At 37.9% G+C, this 19,445-nt stretch overlaps 2 protein-coding genes across 2 annotated transcripts in view; one reads left to right on the top strand and one right to left on the bottom strand.

Moving 5' to 3' along the window:
* TRPC5 (transient receptor potential cation channel subfamily C member 5) overlaps positions 1 to 19,445 on the top strand; it is a 236,460-nt gene that overhangs the window by 135,714 nt on the left and 81,301 nt on the right. Inside the window, exon 3 of the mRNA XM_074359488.1 lies at positions 1,175 to 1,696. Coding sequence (XP_074215589.1) covers positions 1,175 to 1,696 — 522 coding nt within the window. The remainder of the gene's footprint in view (positions 1 to 1,174; positions 1,697 to 19,445) is intronic.
* Positions 13,366 to 13,725, bottom strand: TRPC5OS (TRPC5 opposite strand). The gene has a single exon (XM_010967798.3). The coding sequence runs from the start codon at positions 13,723 to 13,725 to the stop codon at positions 13,366 to 13,368; it is 360 nt and encodes a 119-aa protein (XP_010966100.1).

Here is a 19,445-nt window from a genome sequence, read left to right as displayed (position 1 = left end):
TGTATTAAGATCAATATTTCACAGTCTCCTGGAATCCTATCGATGTTTTGAATCCCCAGTTCCACATCTCCATGAAGATTCGTCTGACTATTCCAGTCCTCCTCATTCTCTAGCTCCAGATTCTATCACACTGAGACTCTCATGTTGGGTCTAGTGTGCTGCCTTGGTTTTCCTATTAGACTAAGAACAGACTGGGTCCCAAAAGACACATTTCAAAATTGAAAGTTTTTTTAATTCACTGATCAGGTTCTGCACATTTCCCCAGAATTATATGCTCCTGAATACACAAAGAACCCCACACCTTTCACCTATAGCTGCCATTTACACCAAGCATCACATCATGGACATACCAATTTTATCAAAGGTCTTTTTTTCTACTGGCAACTTCTCCCCCAAGCCTAGAGGTCCTCATTTACAGAGTAATTTTTCCTGACAATAACAGATTCTCTCTACCTTGCTGGGATCTATAGGAAGTTGGAGGAACACTGTCTAGCCTTGGTTTTTGGTCCCCTGAAGTTCCACCTACATACAAAGTCAGTATACAATTTGGGAGTGTCTTCTCCTCAACTCCCAGGGCTTGATTTAGTGGCATGGTCTTTGAGATTACTGGTTGCCTTTAGCCTTTCAAACAAATATTCCTGCAGTCTCAACTGCTCATTCAGAACCGAACACATACTACTATGTACTCCTACTTACCAATTTTATGTAAGTCTGATCTACCCAGCCAAACTCCAGAGAGTCAGGAAAAAAATGTCCTTCACTTCTCTGTACCACACCCATTGTGCCTCAGACAGAACCGGGCATGCTGGGTTGTGCACTGTAAGGCCAAGCTCTGGAGCCATACTGCCTGTGTTTGAATCTTGGCTCTGTGCCTAAAAGCTGAGTAACCTTAGGTATGTTCTTTAACCTCTGTGAGCCTCAGCCTCCTCATGTGGAGAGAATATTTACCTGACACAGTTGTTGTGGTGATTAAATGAGTAAATCCATGTAAAGTGCTGTATGTCTGACCTACAGCAAGCATTTCCCAACTAGCTATTATGAGAAGGAGGAGAATTGACAAAAAATTGGTGACTTCAATTCCTGAATCACTAACATTTGATGGGCCCCATGTTCCCTCTCTCTCCAAGCTTTAATCTTGCCCTTTCATGTGGTTTTTTCATTTTCTTGTACCAAGGTCCCCACTCTGATGATGGACACCCAGTTCTCTGAGTTCACACCAGACATCACTCCCATCATGCTGGCTGCCCACACCAACAACTACGAAATCATCAAATTGCTTGTCCAAAAACGAGTCACCATCCCACGGCCCCACCAGATCCGCTGCAACTGTGTGGAGTGTGTGTCCAGTTCAGAGGTAGACAGCCTGCGCCACTCCCGCTCCCGGTTGAACATCTATAAAGCTCTGGCAAGCCCCTCACTCATTGCCTTATCAAGTGAGGACCCCATCCTAACTGCCTTCCGCCTGGGCTGGGAGCTCAAGGAGCTCAGCAAGGTGGAGAATGAGTTCAAGGCTGAGTATGAGGAGCTCTCTCAGCAGTGCAAGCTCTTTGCCAAAGACCTGCTGGACCAGGCTCGGAGCTCCCGGGAACTGGAGATCATTCTCAACCACCGAGATGACCACAGTGAAGAGCTTGACCCTCAGAAGTATCATGACCTGGCCAAGCTGAAGGTGGCAATCAAATACCACCAGAAAGAGGTAAGCTGAACTCCTCTATTTTCTGGGAAGCTTAAGACCTCCAGAGTCCAGAACGGCAGAGCAAGAGTCAGCATTTTTCTCCCACTTAGCCCTCCACCAAACAAATGGTTAGATAGGCCTCAAAAACAGTTAGGTCCATTTAACCAAGGCACATACAACCTCTGCATATTTTTCCTTGATGGCCAGATAAGTAGGGAAAAATCTGATTCTATGATGGGAAAACACTCATTCATTCAACAAATGCTTATTTGGCACTGTTCTAGGAGTTTGGGATACAGAAAACAAGCATGACCCTGCCTTCATGGAGCTTACAAGGTGAACTGTAAGCCAATGATCACATTAGTGAATATATAATTACAAACTAACCTAAGGTCTCTCAGGAAGCACTTCTGAGAACACATAAAAAGGACCCTACCCGATATACTGGGGCCATGGCGCTAGTGATCACAGGGGGCTTGCTATCTGGACGCTGGTAGTTGTTGACAGAACTAAGTTATTGGCAGCCCCTCTGCAGGAAAGCTGAGATATGCCTCTAAAAAATAGAGTCACACTCAGGGCGTGTGGTTCTGTAGAAGGCCAGAGCAACATCTGTGATGGTGTGACTTCAAACCATTAGGGTTCACCTTTTTAAGGGAGGTCAGTTCAAGCAGATCACAGCAGAAGAGGCTTTTGCTGTCCAGCTCAGCTATATTTACAGTTTAGCCAGTGCTGTTCTATGCCATCTTATCAAATAATTGTGGGGAGCCTTTCTAACAGGCCTTATTTCAGCTCTTTAAGGAGGAAGCATGGTAGAAAGAGCAAGGACTTTGGAGCCAGAAAAACTGAGGATGGAAATGGACTTAAGCTGGATGGCCTGAAGAAAGTCCTTCAAATTTCAGGACATTAGTTTTCTCATAAAATGGAGATGACAAAATTTCCTCCACTTCATAGGATTACTATGAAAATAAGTGAGAATATGCTAGTGTACAATGCATGGCCCAGGAAGTACTTTAATGTCCATTTCTAGCTCTCTTCCAATGCTACCTGAGGTCAGATTCAAACAGGCTGAACCCAGCAGTGCTTGCTGTCTGAAGGGCAACTAACAGTGCCATCCCTTCACAGGTCCAGGCTCTGAGGCAAATCACATATGTGCTCCCCTGCTCCCTTTCTCTCAGACAAGAAAAAAAATACTATGCCCTTTTTTTTTTTTACTATCCCCATTTTTTAAATGGAGTTACCAGGGATTGAACCTAGGACCTCATGCATGCTAAGAACATGCTCTACCACTGAGCCATACACCACATACCATTGAAATAAGGCAAAAAATGAGTACTGAGGCAACCTCAAAGGGGATAAAACATGACAAAAGAGCAACATGGAGACTGAAAGGACTGTATTGGGGGAAACAGTAAATGGATAGACCCACCCCTGAATCTCCTTATCCTGTTTTTGCAACTACTTGCTTTAAGGTATTTCATAAAGCCTGAAATTACTCAACATCGCTTTTCTCTTCTGAAAAATAGGGATGATAACAGGAGGACTTACCTCCCTGGAGAAATATAACGTTTCAATAAAATAAAGCAAGTAATACATTCATGCATAGGACAAGATTCAGCATAAATTAGGCATTTAATAAATATTAGCTGCTATTATTATTCATTTTCGTCGTTACACCCAGGGGACACATGGTGTATGATCTGATTCTGTGTACTAAAGTTATAGGTAATAGATATAGCAACAGCCATCCCCTCCCTCAACCTGCTTCCCTCTCGCCACCCTGCTATTGATGTGTAGTAGCTGTTGTGTTAAGTAGTCTGCTGTAAGGTCTAATTGACTTTTCTTTACTTTTATATGGGTGTATATTTCCATTAATGATGTATATTCCAATTTCAGTGTGTTTTTCATTTTATATAAATTGTTATACTATAAGGAAAAAAATCACAAGTAGTTTTAGAATATGAATTGCTTCCAGATGACAAAATGATTAATGGGAATAGAAAGGTTAAAAAATGGGAACATATATTGCATAATATAACTAAAGTTTGCATTCCTTACCTCACCAGATAGTAGATAAACTTCATAATTTTAGGCCCTCATCCCCCTGAAAATTGACAAAGCATTTATTTTCAAACAGTTTCACTACAATATTTCATCAATTTTGTATTGGTAGATTATCTCCCAACTACTTTATCACTTGACCCCTTCTGCTCATATAACCTTCATTTGCCAATTTTAGTTACTGTTCCATTTGGAAACCATTGTGATGACTTCCTCACTCTCATGGGAATCTGTTTAGCATATGACCATGAAATCACCCGTGGGTTCTACATTCACTGCCCTCCAGTCCTCATTAATCTCATCATTTTTCCCGCATGTTTTAGCCCTTTTACTTTTCTGAAACTTTGTCCCCATGCCCCTTATTTCATAATTTATCTTATTACTGTTATTACAGAATACTTCCATGTTCCTATACATTCATACGATATATTTCTCAACTATCATTTTACCAACCTCAATGTGGCAAAGGGTTATATTTCTTTTTGCTCTCTCAATTAAGCATCAGAGATTCCAAAATTGTTCTCAGGTTCTATTTGCTGTGTACATCCAAGTGGAAAGGATCATTTGTCTTATTGTGGTAAAATATACATAACATGAAATTTACCATTTTCACCATTTTTAAAATTTACAGTTCAGTGCCATTAAGTACATTCATGTTGTTGTGAAGTCATGACCACTAGGAGTCATTTTTTGAAGATGCACAAGTTTTGGGTGTTGAATTCTTCTTTCAATAGTGAGCCCACACAATTAGAGTTTCATATTTTGCAGACTGCATTATTTTTAATCCATAACACTGGAAAAGCAGCATCTTTTGACTATTAAAATTATAGTATTCAGCCGGAATACAAAAGTAATCCAAAAAGTGCTGTATTTATACAAAGATCAACAATTTTAGGCCTGGTGGCACTCACTTATCATTGGGAATCAAATCAATGAGAACTTTGGGAATTTATTAGACTGAACTGTTTCAGTCAGAGCACTTCAAACTCCAACTCCAGTTTTGCAGTAAATGCAGCAAGGACAGTGAGTGACTCTCAACTTCAATGACAATAATTTCATGGAAAAGAATATACCTTCATAGAGTCACATAAACTCAAATATGGCCCAAAGTTTAGTCCCATGGCCAGAGACCTCAGAATTATTTTAGGATTTATATATTTAGCTCCACATTTTCCAAGATAAGTTATCTTAACAATGGCCACAGATAAATTTTAGTTTAGTTTCTCTTAAAACTAAGCTGCATGAATTAGCAGGGCAGGCTTGAGAATTCAGATATACCTTAAGGTTTGCACTCCAAAGGCACTGCTCCCAAAATTTAAAACATGATTTCTACCCATCAAAATCTATAAATCTCTTCTGAATTGTGGCTTTGTTTCCACTAATGAACTCTGTAATCCTTCCCAGCTTGTGAATTGTAGTTTTTTTAAATGTGTGGTTCCATTGAGTCTCAAATGATTATAGTCTCTAATTGCTCTCTACTCAAATTCACATGTCTATTTTAAGACCAAACACTCTCACCTCAAACAAATCATCCTTATTTTGGGGGTGTTTTTGTCATACTCCCAAACTCATCCTATAAGACACTATCACTCTGATACCAAAACCAGGCAAAGACACTACCAAAAAAAGAGAATTACAGACCAATATCACTGATAAACATAGATGCAAAAATCCTTACCAAAATATTAGCAAATAGAATCCAACAGCACATGTAAAAGATTATACATCATGATCAAGTGGGGTTCATCCCAGGGACACAAGGGTGGTTCAACATACACAAACCAATGTAATACATCACATCAACAAGAGAAAGGACAAAAACCACATGATCATCTCAATAGATGCAGAAAAAGCATTTGATAAAATTCAACACCCGTTTATGATAAAAACTCTCACCAAAGTGGTCATAGAGGGAACATATCTCAACATAATAAAAGCTGTATATGACAAACCTACAATGAGCATAGTACTCAATGGTGAAAAACTCAAAAGCTTCCCACTAAAATCTGGGACAAGACAAGGCTGCCCACTATCATCTCTCCTATTCAACACAGTCTTGGAAGTCCTAGCCACAGCAATCAGGCAAGAGAGAGAAATAAAAGGGAGCCAAATTGGAAAAGAAGAGGTAAAAGTGTCACTATATGCAGATGACATGATACTATATATAGAAAACCCTAAAAGGTCCACACAAAAACTACTAGAACTAATCGAGGAATTCAGCAAGGTAGCAGGTTATAAGATTAACGTACAAAAATCAGTTGCATTTCTTTACACTAAAGATGAATCAATAGGAAAAGAAAGTAAAGAAACAATCCCCTTTAAAATAGCACCCAAAGTAATAAAATACCTAGGAATAAATTTAATCAAGTTTAGTGTGTTTGGATAAGAAACACAGTCCTGTGAGCTACTGAGGTTCTAATAATTCAGGTATCTTTGAGCACTTCATTCTCAGAAGCTCCTGATCTGAGGAAGCAGACTGATAAGTTTGTTCAATAAATATCTGCAATCTAGTCATTTAAAAAGTGAAACATACACACAGCGCTTAAGGCCACAAGGATAAAAAAGTCACTATCTTGATAATTTATCACATTATACAATACATTTGATCTCTAATTTTCATCATACAAACTCTCCTGATGTAGGATGTGATGGAATTAGGCAAACCAATCTTTTCTTTGGATACAAATAAACAAATGAAAGCTAACTTTATCATTCTATTATACTTATAGCAAGTGAACTCAGGTTTTCTATGTTAGATAAAATTCCTCAAATTCCTTGGAAACCTATAGTTTATGTGTGCTTACTCATCAAGATGAAAAATATATTAAGATCTTAAGTCAATCACACTCCAGTGTCTGGTGGAAAACATTCAGTTTGAAGGTTGCATGTTGCAAGTCCCTAAACAAATTGGAGACATCTTTTAAAAGGTCAGCTTTTCTAGATGACCTTCAGGTCCTGAAGAAGGCTAGACAAGAATTATCTCCCAGGCCCAGAATTATTCAAAGGAAAAACAATCTCTAGATAGGGATGGAACAACTGAGATAAAAGAGAAACTCTGTCTTCTTTTTCATACTTGATTCCATGCTTAATTCCAGTTGTACCATGTGGTTCTATCTTCAAAAATAGGAAGGTTACTTCTCAGTGTCTATACTCAGAACAGGAAAAAGCAGGTACACCACTTCACTTTCTAGTGTCATCCCTGCTGACACCCTGTTCAGTCTTCTTTTAAAGCATGCTGTGATTCCAACTGGGCAGACATATCCAGTACAAATGGAAATTTCCTCAATAGGTGGCGGTGTTGTAAGGGAGGAGCATCAGAGACTCCTGCATCAGGGAAGAGTACCCAAAGATAAGCCTGCTCACATCAAAAGTTTCAAACAGACAATGTCTCCGTGTCTCTTAAACCTTGAGCTAAAAAGCTTTATTCCCCTCCCCCCGCCAAAAAAACCAGACAGTTCTTTTCCCTATAAAATGAGCTGTAACACAGCTGATTTTCCCAAACTGGAAGTTAGAGAGTTGCTAACGTTAAAAACTTAGAAGATAATGGTTTCAAGAAAGGCCAGTGTTTCCCCAAGTTTAAGTTAGAATAAAACTATTTAAAAGCGATCAATATTGTCAGAATTTGTTGTAATCTAGAGGCATGTGTATCTATGTGTTTTCAAGTACAGATTTTGTTAATGGCATCTTTAATCAAAGGAATCTGAAACACTGAAGTTGTATTTCCTAACTGGGGCTCTCATGTCTACTTGACAAGAATACTTGCATTGAACTAAAAAAAACCTCAAGATGCTTTCAGCATTGTACTAGGGTCTTTTAAGATGAAATTGTGACAAGGGGTAAAGAGTTCAGTAGTTTTCCTTACCTTGCTAAAATGCAGTTTCATTCTTCAGAGGTATAAATGGAGATCATTTTCAAAGATTCTTTATTACCCTGAAGAGATGTGACATTTGGGACTGATGGATAGTTGTATCTGTCAATACAAATAACTTCCAAATAACTTCAGGAACTAGAGGGTTTTTTTTCTTGGGGTTGATTTTGGTTGGTTGGTGAGCTAAGGGTTATATAGTCAGAAGAAAAACACATTTTAAATGTTGCCTGGAGGGATAGGATTCTTAAAAAATAAGAAGTATGCCCTAGAGGAAATGGCTAAATACCTCTAGTCTATTAAGATATGGCTGTTAATACAAGAACACAATAGTCAGCTTTGATGTAAAAAATATATCTAGTTGTATAATAGTGGGTTAATAATGTTCATAGTTACATAAACCCCTGAGGAACAAAACCTTAGCCTTAAATAGAAAATAATCCACTATTTCCTAAAAGGCTGCTTTCTCATCATTGTTTTTTCTTCATTACTATTCCTAATAAAACTGAGTAGACTCCGAAAAAGAATTTAACTTGGTGGGAAAAATAGCTCAAAAAAATGAAACAAAAACTGACTCCAAGTGTAAGTTTGACATGGAGTGAAATGAAGCATCTCTGATCTCTTAGAAAATAGGTGTAAAACTATTGGATAATCTTTATATGTCACATAGACTTTCAGGAATTTCATATAGACATTTTTCAGATGTCCCTAAAACATCCTGATTTCATATATTATTTCCCATTGTCAGATATATCAACCCAAGGCTTTGAAAACTGAATCACTTTGTTTGTTCCTTTTTACCACTGAAGGTAGGCAGAAAAGTTATTATAACTCATTTCACGAACAATGAAGGACTATATCCCAGAGATTTGTTCAGGACTATCTATCTGACAATGACAGAAGAACTTCAGACTCCTGGTACAATATTTTCTCTTGAGTATACTCCACCTTCTGCTGAGCAGAGTTCTTTTATGCTGGCTTGGTAGCCTCCAAATTCACCATCAGCTAATTTAAGATGACCATAAGTTCTTTGATTTGTGAATGAAATTTTATTAGTTAAAATCTGTTAAAACACATAATAAAATAGTGTGGACCAATAGCTAATAAGGACTACATTCAATTATAATCTAATAACTGGCAGCAATCGTCACACATAAGAATGCAACTATGCAGTCACAACTTCCCACACACTTACAGCCAAAGCACACAGGGATGAAGAATTAGTTGCTTCCTAATTCATTACAATCTACCAGCCTATCACCCTTGGTTTCCGCACCTTTAAGTCTGTCTCGGAATGGTGAGCCTATCCCCCTCTCGATCCCTCCATACCATACAAGAATTGGCTTTGGTGTTGTTCTCAAGAAGATCCAGAAAAGGGCTAGTTCAGATAAAAGTCTAAAGGAGAGACGCAAGATTCCAATCAGAGGTAACCAATCAGTGGACTGCCAGGTTAGTTCATCCATCTCCCTCTAACTGGGCTTTTAAGTGCGTGACCTGTGTCAACTGCCAGCCAAGTATTTCTACCAATATTAACAACTTGCGGTTGGCTAATTTTCATATGACAAAAACAGGGCTTGGTTCATAAATGTGCTTAGAAACTAACTCTCTACCATGGCTTTCCACCATAAACAGCTCTGTAACTGTTGACAACTTGTTATTTTTCTTCTTTCTCCTGATAATACCTTCCCTACTAGCTCTTATTCCTAAGTATTTTCTTTCTTTCTTTCTTTCTTTACTGAAGTACAGTCAGTTACAACATGTCAATTTCTGGTGTATAGCACAATGTCCCAGCCATGCATATACATACATATATTTGTTTTCATATTTTTTCATTAAAGGTTATTACAAGATACTGAACATAGTTCTCTGTGCTATACAGAAGAAACTTTTTTAAAATCTATTTTTATATATAGTGGCTAACATTTGTAAATCTCAAACTCCCAAATTTATCCCTTCCCACCCTCTTTCCCCAGTAACCATAAGACTGTTTACTGTACCTCCAAGTCTACTTCTGTTTTGTAGATGAGTTCATAGTGTCCTTTTTTTTTTCTTTTTAGATTCCACATAGTGTCCTTTTTTTTTTCTTTTCAGATTCCACATATGAGTGATATCATATGGTATTTTTCTTTCTCTTTCTGGCTTACTTCACTTAGAATGACAATCTCTAGGGCCATCCATGTTGCTGCAAATGGCATTATTCTTTTTATGGCTGAGTAGTATTCCATTGTGTAAATATACCACAACTTCTTTATCTAGTCATCTGTCAATGGGCATTTAGGTTGTTTCCATGTCTTGGCTATTGTATATAGTGCTGCTACGAACATTGGGGTGCATGTATCTTTTGGAATTAGAGTTCCCTCCATTTATATACCCAGAAGTGGGATTGCTGGATTATATGGTAATTCTATTTTTAGTTTTTTGAGGAATTTCCATACTGTTTTCCCTAAGTATTTTCTTACTTCCTACACTTACTGCTTATCACTATTAACTTTATTTCTAATTCTTTTCCATAGAGCAAACATACTTAACACAACAATCCATTGCTTGGGGCAGGGTTACATCTTAACAATTCATAATCACATATAATCACACAAAGCAAAAATTGCAATAATTCTGAGGTGCAATTATAGTACAATCTTTCCAGGTGACTATTCTAGCCAAGAGGCTAGACTGTCTACATATTATGACATTGCAGCATCTTCCTGTTTGACACCTAGCGACCATGATGACCATTAGTTGTTTTATAGGCTGGTTCAAGTTTTATCTTGTTTCAATGTCTGGACTCGTCTCACAGATTTCTCTTGATGTATTTTCATGATTTGCTTGAGTAAGTGTGGTTGACTATGTTCTCTCATTACTACTAACAGTTTTAACAAGCTCACATTAATCCGTTGTGGAATTGTTATAAAGTCCATATTCCAGAATTCTACTTGGAAGAATAGCTACCCTTCAGCATCTATCATATTTAAGAAGCACCAGATCTGTCCATTTACAGTTAAATTGCTCACCAAATAGAATTCACAGCAGATTGATGGTCTCTCCTTGGATATGTTTCCTGATCTTGCCCATGTATTTATGCTTTGAGTTTTATTTTGACACAAAATTATAGCCCAATTTCCTAAAGCCCAAATTTCTAGTGGAGAGTGTGTATCTTCCCTGACTGTTTCTAAGCCTTTAATTAAAGTATAGATTCTTTTTACTTTTATCCAGTTCCTCTGTTGTTCTTCTTGGTTACTACATGTATAGATTTCCTTATTTAACTCTAATCACTAGTCTTCCTTATAAAACTGCTCCTATTGGAATGGAGGGATAAATGGTTACTTCCTGCTTTCCCACTCCTCTGTTTAGGTTAATTTAGCATAGTTCCTTTGCACTACACCTAATATTTATAACTTTGGACATAGTACATATCTAGAGTCACCTATCCTGGGCAAGTAAGTCTCAGTTTGTCCAGTTACTGCAGCAGCAAAGTCCCTCAATCTGCTGTCTGGTATGGCTTATATCTGGTAGCCACAGTAGTTACTTGTAATATAACTTTTATTTCTCTTTGTGTCTTTGTTTACCCCTGTAAGTCTCCTGGATCCTTATCTAACCTATCAATCTTTCCACATAAAATTCTATTGTGAAACTTTCTCATACTAATATGTTAGAGTAGCTCCATAATTCTTATTTTCAAAAGAGTCCCTAAAAAATATAACAAACTAGTGAATATAACAACAGAAACAGACTCACAGATACAGAGAACAAACAAGTGGCTATCAGTGGAGAGAAGGAAGAGGGGAGGGGCAATAGGGATAGGGGAGTAAGAAGTACAAACTATTAGGTATAAAATGTCAGGGATATACTGTAGAACACAGGGAATATAGCCAATTTTTTATAATAGCTATAAATCAAGTATAATCTTTAAAAGTTGAGAATCACTATATTGTACACCTGTAACTTATGTAACATTGTACAACAACTATATTTCAATTTAAAAAATTTTTAAAGAGAGTCTGTGGTAGCTTTTCTTGATACAGCAGTCTCTTTCTTAAATTTGTTAAATAAACTTATCCTGAAATTCAGTGGCTAAACTGACTTATGTTCCTCCTGCTACAGCTCATCCAAATTAAGACCTAGTTATATAGTCTATAATTTCCCCTATTTACCTTTGTTCAATTGTTTGTTTTTTTTTAGGTTTTTTTGTTTTGTTTTTGGTTTGGTTTGCTTTTTGTTAATGGAGGCACTGGGGATTGAACCCAGGACCTCGTGCATGCTAAGCATGTGCTCTACCACTGAGCTATACCCTCACCCCTCATTTACCTTTAAAGGTAGTTAATTATCTGTGTATGCAGACCTCACTTAGTATTAGATGCAACATCTGTAATGTTGGTTAGCTCTAAAACCATCTGTATTAAATGTCTTTTTAATCCCTTTGACTATAATATGCTTTAGGATTACGTGAGTTGGTAGTCTGGTTTTCACCAGTGTGGATTGACTTCTACCTGTCATTTCTTCACAATTTTCATACACCATTTTGTCTAATGGTACACTTTACGTCTTTAGCTAGTTGTTGCCCATGTTGTGAGATGCAAAGGCCATTCTCTAAGAAGGAGGACCCCAGTGTCCATGGGCTTATCTGAAGGGTAGCTCTTCTTCCAAATGGAAGTGAGGGTACTGTATGGCATGCAATTAGAATGATCAGTGAATTTCCTGAATGTGTACTTAGTCCCTCTCTGTTTTGATATGAGGGTCCTCCAACTATTACATTCTCCCCCTCTGGTATTTGTAAATTACTGTGGCTGTACCAGTCCACATTTTGTCTAAATTCATCATTGCTCCTAGTTCTCCGTAGTTAAGATTTCTATATCAAGGTTGCAGCAGGTTCTCTTATCATAAGCCTATCAGTTATTCTTCAGAAATGTAGTTATACCCAAGAGGGTGTACTTTATCCACTTCTACTGTGGACTATCATCTCTAAGCCTGTGCCATAAGTGTTTGACTTTCCAAAGGTGAATCATTTTTGTTAGGGCTTTCTCTAGTCCTTCTAGTACTAGTGCTTTTCTCTTGTTATTTGCTGTAACTTGCCATTTCCATTTGGGGAACAATATTGTAGAGTAGTTGTGATGTGGGTCAGCATTTGAGGGAACAATCCTGCATTGGCCTCAGCTTTTTCAAAGGTTTCTCCCTAGCAAGAGTTATCTGTAAGCCTTCCTTTTTGCAGTTTTACTATCTGGTAGATGTTGGTTTTTCAGAATTATTTCCTCTAGTCTGCTATAGCATCCTTTGGCTGACACGTTCTGTCCAAAAGGACAAGTAATTAGTTATAACTTTTCAAGTAAAATTGCCCCAATATTGTCTTATTAATGTGAACATATTCACTATAATGCCATCCTGGGGGATAGTCCCCTTCTAGTGTCCACTCATTGTAGAATGGTAAAATTGGGCCCCAAGACGTGATAGAGTTCATTAGGTCTTCATTCCATTGTTATGTAAGGAGTTTCTTTTCTTTGCTATTGTTTGTGCCTGTTATCAGAAATCCCAGCAGGAGAACAAGTACAGGTAAAGAACCATATTGCTAAAGTCAGAGATTTTGAAATAAATACAAAGAAGAAAAGAGACCAGCATCTGGTGGAAATAAATCAAATCTTACTTGTTCGATAAGAGATTAATAATGAAACTGTGCAGAACTAGGAGAAAAACTCTTATGGCTAGTATTCAGGAAAACCAGACTTTATTTGAAACAGAAATTATCAGATCTCACATGCTGGTGGGGACAAATTAGGTCTTATCCATTTCTTAAGTCATTGTTTATACCAGAGAGTACTCCTTCATATAATTCATCTACATCTAACATGGCCTGATCTTCATCTATGTTTAACATGGCTTGATCTACATCAAAGATTAAGTCTTCATCTTCTCTTGGTGTAAGTATTGATTCTAAGTCTGAGAAAGCAGCGAGGTCTGGTAGTGAAGCTTCCTCAGAAGGAGATGCATCTGTTTCTATCGGTTCTGCTCTATCATTTTGCTCTACACAAGGCATTTGTTCTTGTGAAATAAACTGTAAAATCTCTTCAGCTATTCTTACTAACTGGGCTACACAATTAACAAGTCCACCAACAATGTCAGGGATCGACACAGATTCCATGCCTCTATTCTCTCCTCAGTAGATAAAATATTACTAAAAAGCTACAGTAAATGGACTCTGGGTGACAATGGATCTTATGGGGCTGGCAAAGGTTCTATGGTTGGTTTGGTTGAAAAATGAGGCTGTTGATATGATGATGATGATCAAGTACAGAATGAGGCCAGTGGTCCTCTAGTGCTTTCTGATAAAGTTGGTGAACCTCCCACAAAATGTATATATGGTATTCCTGTTTGTATTGGTAGTGATTGCTATTATAATGACCATCAGACAGATTGTCACAGCCAAGAGAAAACAGCAAAGCAGATCTAATAATGGAAAAGAGAAATATAAAGTTAGTATCCTTGAGCCTTTATGCATCCTACAGGTTCTGGCTATAGGACAAGGTTGAAAGAGCACCCCTAACTATTGCTCCTCCTTTCTTGGTGGTTTTATGAGGATCTACTACTCATACTCTTCTTTACACTTCTCATAGTCTTTACCTCTTCTTATAGGATTTGAGAACAAAGTGAGCAGAGGCAATGTCTATCTTTCTTGAGTATCTCTATTGAGGAAGATACATTCACTCAGAGTCTTTCAATTCATTCTGTCTTTACTAGTACCTTTGCCTCATTGCCATTTATATCTGGTGATGCTGAATTCTGTGTTTTTAACAATTCAGTACTAAAGGTTCCAATTGCCACTGCAGTCTGGGGATTATGGTAAATAAAAGTCTCTCATTCTGTTTCCAAATTTTGTATAACTTCTGTTATAAAATTAGTTCTTCAGTCATCTCCTAGTACTGCCAATATTCCATATCTAGCAGCTAGTTCTCCCAATTTTATCCAAAGCCATGGTCATACTGTTCTCATCTGCATGTCTGGTATGCTCTGTAAACTCTCTTCCTAATTTTATACTTCTTTAAAGTAATATTCTTTGTTTAAAAATCTAGAGAATGGGGGGGAGAGTATAGCTCAGTGTTAAGAGTGCCTGCTTAGCATTCACAAGGTCCTGGGTTCAGTCCTTCATCAAAAATAAATAAATAAACCTAATTACCTCCCCCCTAAAAAGAAAAAGAAAAAAAATGACCTTAAAAATCTAGAGAATGGCCCAATATAATCTACCTATCACATTTGTCTAGTTTACCATCCGTCACTTTCCTTAAAAATGAGTTTGTTTAGGATGCAAGTTTTTAGTAATTTGACATATATTGCTTACTTATTTGATTCATAGATTTTTTTTTTCACTCTTTCTCCTCTGCTAACCTAGAGTATTCATGTGCACATGGTCTGAGATTTCACATGCCCATTCTGCAACCTTAAATTAAACTGACAAGGGAGCTGAGCTGAGGCTTGGAGTTCCCAAGACTACAGAGTCTGCATTAGTCTGGGGGGGTCAGATTGTCCCCTCTTTTATTCTAAATAGATTATACTGTCTTTCATTTGTGACGAGCCGGTACATGTCCTACATGAGTTGCTAAATTCATTTCATTGATTTCTTTTCATATCTCCCTTCACCAGAATTGTTTTTCCTGCAATAGCCTAGTCTGTAGTTTTCCATTTATTAGAGACTCTATCTCCAGTCCATGACCGATCAACATAGCTATATACTTTTGGCCAGTTGTTTTCTTAGGCATATATACATATTAAATTTCTAGCTACCAGCCTGTAAAGCCAGGCTGGTTTCCTTTCCCCAGCCTTAGTCAAGTTTTTTTCCTAGTGGAGAGTATTAGGAAGCAGGCATCCATCTCACCTTCAGGATACTGCCAAATCTATCACTGCCCTGTTTCGAGCAGTTCTGACCAGAGTGGGGCCCAGCAAGGCACAGGCTTTACCCCAGCTAACTGTACTCCCTAAACCTTTATTGGAGCACAGCAAATCATCAGCAAGCTGGTCTGTGATTTTCACATGGAGCTTGCTGGTTTCCACAGGGTATGGTTTGACCCACTCAGTTATATGCTATCTTCACTTAGCATGTCCTGTCAGAACCACACATTTTTTGTCCAAAATCCTAACAGGAGACATGGGGTTTACCCTGATGATAAGGGTCAGAAACATAATAACCAGTAGACATGATTTTGGTTGGATGCAACTTTCCACCTGAAACATGGGAGAATGGGTACTAGACGCATGCAGTTTATTTTATTAACTCAGAGGATCTCTGCTTTTGTGTATTGTGTTCTCTTAGGCATATATACATATTAAATTTCTCTATTTTTTATTGAAGCATAGTCCGTTTACAATGTTGTGTCAATTTCTGGTATACAGCACAATGCTTCAGTCACACATGAACATATATTCATTTTCATATTCTTTTTCACCATAAGTTACCTCAAGATATCGAATATAGTTCCCTGCACTATACAGTATGAACTTGTTGTTTATCTACTCTCTCTATATATATATCAGATCTCTGCTTTTGGATTAGAGAAAAAGCAGACTGGTAGAAGGAAATAATGGGGAAAAAATCATGAAAGGAATTTGGCATTAATTTAGAGCATGAATCAGCCCATCAGCAGAAAGACCCAGAAGGTATGTATTAAATAGTACTAGAATTATGCTGTGCACCAGAAATTGACACACTTCAACTGACTATACTTCAATAAAAAGAATAGTACTAGAGAGCACCATCACATTTTTCAAAGGAAGCAATAACCTACTATGATGCCCATAGCCCAAGGGCACAAGAGGGTGATAGAAACATACACAAAACCTATTCAACTTCTGGCTCCCCTTTCACCCAGTTTGTTTTCTCAGCTTTTCTACCTCCCTCTTGGATTCTTTTGTTAATCCTCTTGGTCGATACACCTCCATTCATTCACCTCCGAGTTTTCATTCTATTTCATTCTCTCTGTATCTCTACCTCCCACTACCGCTTCCCATCATCTTTCATTCCATCTCTCCCTAAACTGGGCAAAATGTAGGACTAAATTAGAGTTCATTTATCAAATTGACATTGTATTTATAAAGTTTTACATTACACAATCTAAAGGTAAAAAGCAGAGAGGTAGAACATTTCATACGTTGCTACCTTGTAAAGACTAATGTCATTACCTATTATTTATGCAGTCCTTGATTTATTTTTTCTATCACTTGGTCACCTTTGATGGGGAAAAAAAATCCCTGACCTAGCCTTAATGCCACTGACCACCATGTTAACTAACCCACAATTTGCTATCTTCAAAGCATCTTGGAACCTAGGAGCTGGGGGCATGGGGAGAGCTGGGAGGGTGTTGAGAAATTCCTAAGTACTGTAGTGCTAGGAAAGAGTAAGAATTTATTCCAGTTATGATCATTTCCAAGCAACCAACTCCTGATCCTAAGGTGTTTGCTTAAAGGTACATTTTGGATAGTCTGCACCTAGCCCCATCTCACCTTAAGGACCTTTTTTTTTTTTTTTTTTAACTAGCTCTTCCTCCTGCCTGGAATCCCTTCCCTACTCCCCTCCAAAAATGGCTTCTTGCCATTCTGTGGCAGCTTAAACATCTCAACTTTCTGATTCTTCAACCTGAAAAAGCCTCCCAATCATCCCTTTCTCATTATGTATACAGCACATTTTTTGCATTTTAGCACCTTTAATCACCTCGTATTTTCTTGTTTATTCATTTATCTTTCTGTCTCCCATACCACCTCATATACACATAGACTAAAATGTAAGTGCCATGAGATTAGGAAGCTTGTCTGTTTTGTTTTCTGCTGTATCCCCAAGGTATAGAAGAGAAGCTATCACATAGTAAGTAACCAGTAAGTATTGTTAAAGAAAGGAAGGAAGGGAAGAAGGGAGAAAGGAACAACTTTTAACTCAGTAAATATTATCAAGTTTCAAACATGCATGGATAGCAGTGGGTACAAAGTTAAACCAATTCATCAAAACACATGGTTAATAAAATGAGCGGGCAATGCACTGAGAGAAAATACTCACAAAATATATCTGACAAAGAACCTGGAACCAGCATACATAAAAAGCTCCTACAACTCAATAATAAAAAGATAAACCAATTTAAAATAGGCGAAAGAGTTGAACAAACATTCCACAAAGAAAAATAAATAGCTAATAAGTACATAAAACATATTCAATATTATTAGTCATCAGAGAAATGCAAAGTAACATCACAATGAGATACCACAACACAGTCACTAGACTGGCTAAAATTAAAGAGTGACAACACTAACTATTGGCAAAGATGTAGAGCAACCAGAATTCTCACACACTGCTGGTGGGAGCGTAAAGTAATACAACCTCTTTAAAAACGTCTGGCAGTTTCTTATAAAACTAGGTAAGCACCTATCTAGCCCCAGCAATTCCACTCTGAAGTGTTTAGACAAGAGAAATGAAAGTTAACCAAAAGACTTCTACACAAATGGTTATAACAGCTTTACTCATAATGGTCAAAAAAAAAGTGTAAACAGCCCTTGTGTCAATCAAAAAGAGAATGGATAAACTGTAGTATATTCATACACCGTGATACTAATCAGCAATAAAAATAAAGCCACTACTGATAGAGACAACAACATAGATGGAGATCAGAAACATACTTAATGAAAGAAGCCAGACACAAAAGAATGCCTGTTGTATAATTCCATTCATATGCAATTCTAGAAAAATGATCTATGGTGGAAATATCAAAATAGCAGTTGCATCTAGGGGAGTGGGAACTGACTGGAAGAGGCTAAGAGAACATTCTGATGATAATAATCATGTTTTAGATAGAGTTTGGGGTTACACGAGATTATGCATTTGTCAAAACTCATTCAATGAGCTTAATGTGTGTGCATCTCACTATATGTAAATTTTACTCCCCCCCCCCAACAAGTAACCAAGTGTAATCCCCAGTCTCAAAAGCTATATATCAGATTGGACGACATGTTTGTAAATCTTCCAATAAACACTCACATTTATGGAAGACCTACTATAGTTTTAGTACTTTTTTAATATTAGTACATTTAATCCTCTTGATAAGCCAGGGAAGTTACAGATGGAAAAACTGAGGAATAGAGAAATTAAGTAATCTGTCCACAGTCACATGGTAAGTAAAGATACGCAATTGGAAGTCAGCCCAGTTGATTCCTCAAGTCCTATGCTAGAGGGCACAAATTCAGGTGCCCACAGGGGCAAAATTTGCCTTATTCAGGCCAGAGCTGACATTTCATCATAAGCAGTAATAGAACTGAGAATTCCCATCATCTCATCTGACGGATAGCTTTGGGGGCTGGGGATGACATTAATTTCACTACTCATCCCTGGAAACTGACAGAATTCCAAGTTGACTGTGACTCCCAAGGCAGAGGGATGGGGCGAGCCAGGCCGGTCCCCTCAAGAAACGCCATTATCTGTGACAGGAATGTTATGTCCGTTTTACCAGCCCTCCCACTGACCTACTGAATTGGCCCACTCATAAACTCCTCACCTGTGAAAGAGCCAAGATGGACGACGAGAGGGCCGTTATGCCTACTAAACGTCTTCCGGACTTCCGCTTTCAAATGGGATGTAAAGGCTCGCGTCACAACTAAAAAACAATAACCAAAAAATAATAATAATAAACTACAAAATTGATGGGTTTAAAGATAGCCACAATCTGTGGAAACAAGGACAAGATGAACTAAAATTTCAGAGAGCGACAGCGAGTCCTTCCTAAGTCAGCTGATAACCACGGGCCTTCTTCACTGAGACTTTTGCCAAATCTGGACCCAAGTTGAAGATTAGGTTTGGCCCCACGTCAGAGGGACGCTATTGGGGAAAATGAG

Source organism: Camelus bactrianus, chromosome X (genome assembly GCF_048773025.1).
Source record: "Camelus bactrianus isolate YW-2024 breed Bactrian camel chromosome X, ASM4877302v1, whole genome shotgun sequence".
NCBI lineage: Eukaryota > Metazoa > Chordata > Mammalia > Artiodactyla > Camelidae > Camelus > Camelus bactrianus.
Note: the sequence above shows the minus strand (reverse complement) of the source record. Positions and strands in the feature narration are given on the sequence as shown.

Coding starts and splice junctions, on each gene's coding strand:
- TRPC5OS (XM_010967798.3), bottom strand. CDS start 13,725: ATGGAATCTGTGTCGATCCCTGACATTGTTGGTGGACTTGTTAATTGT.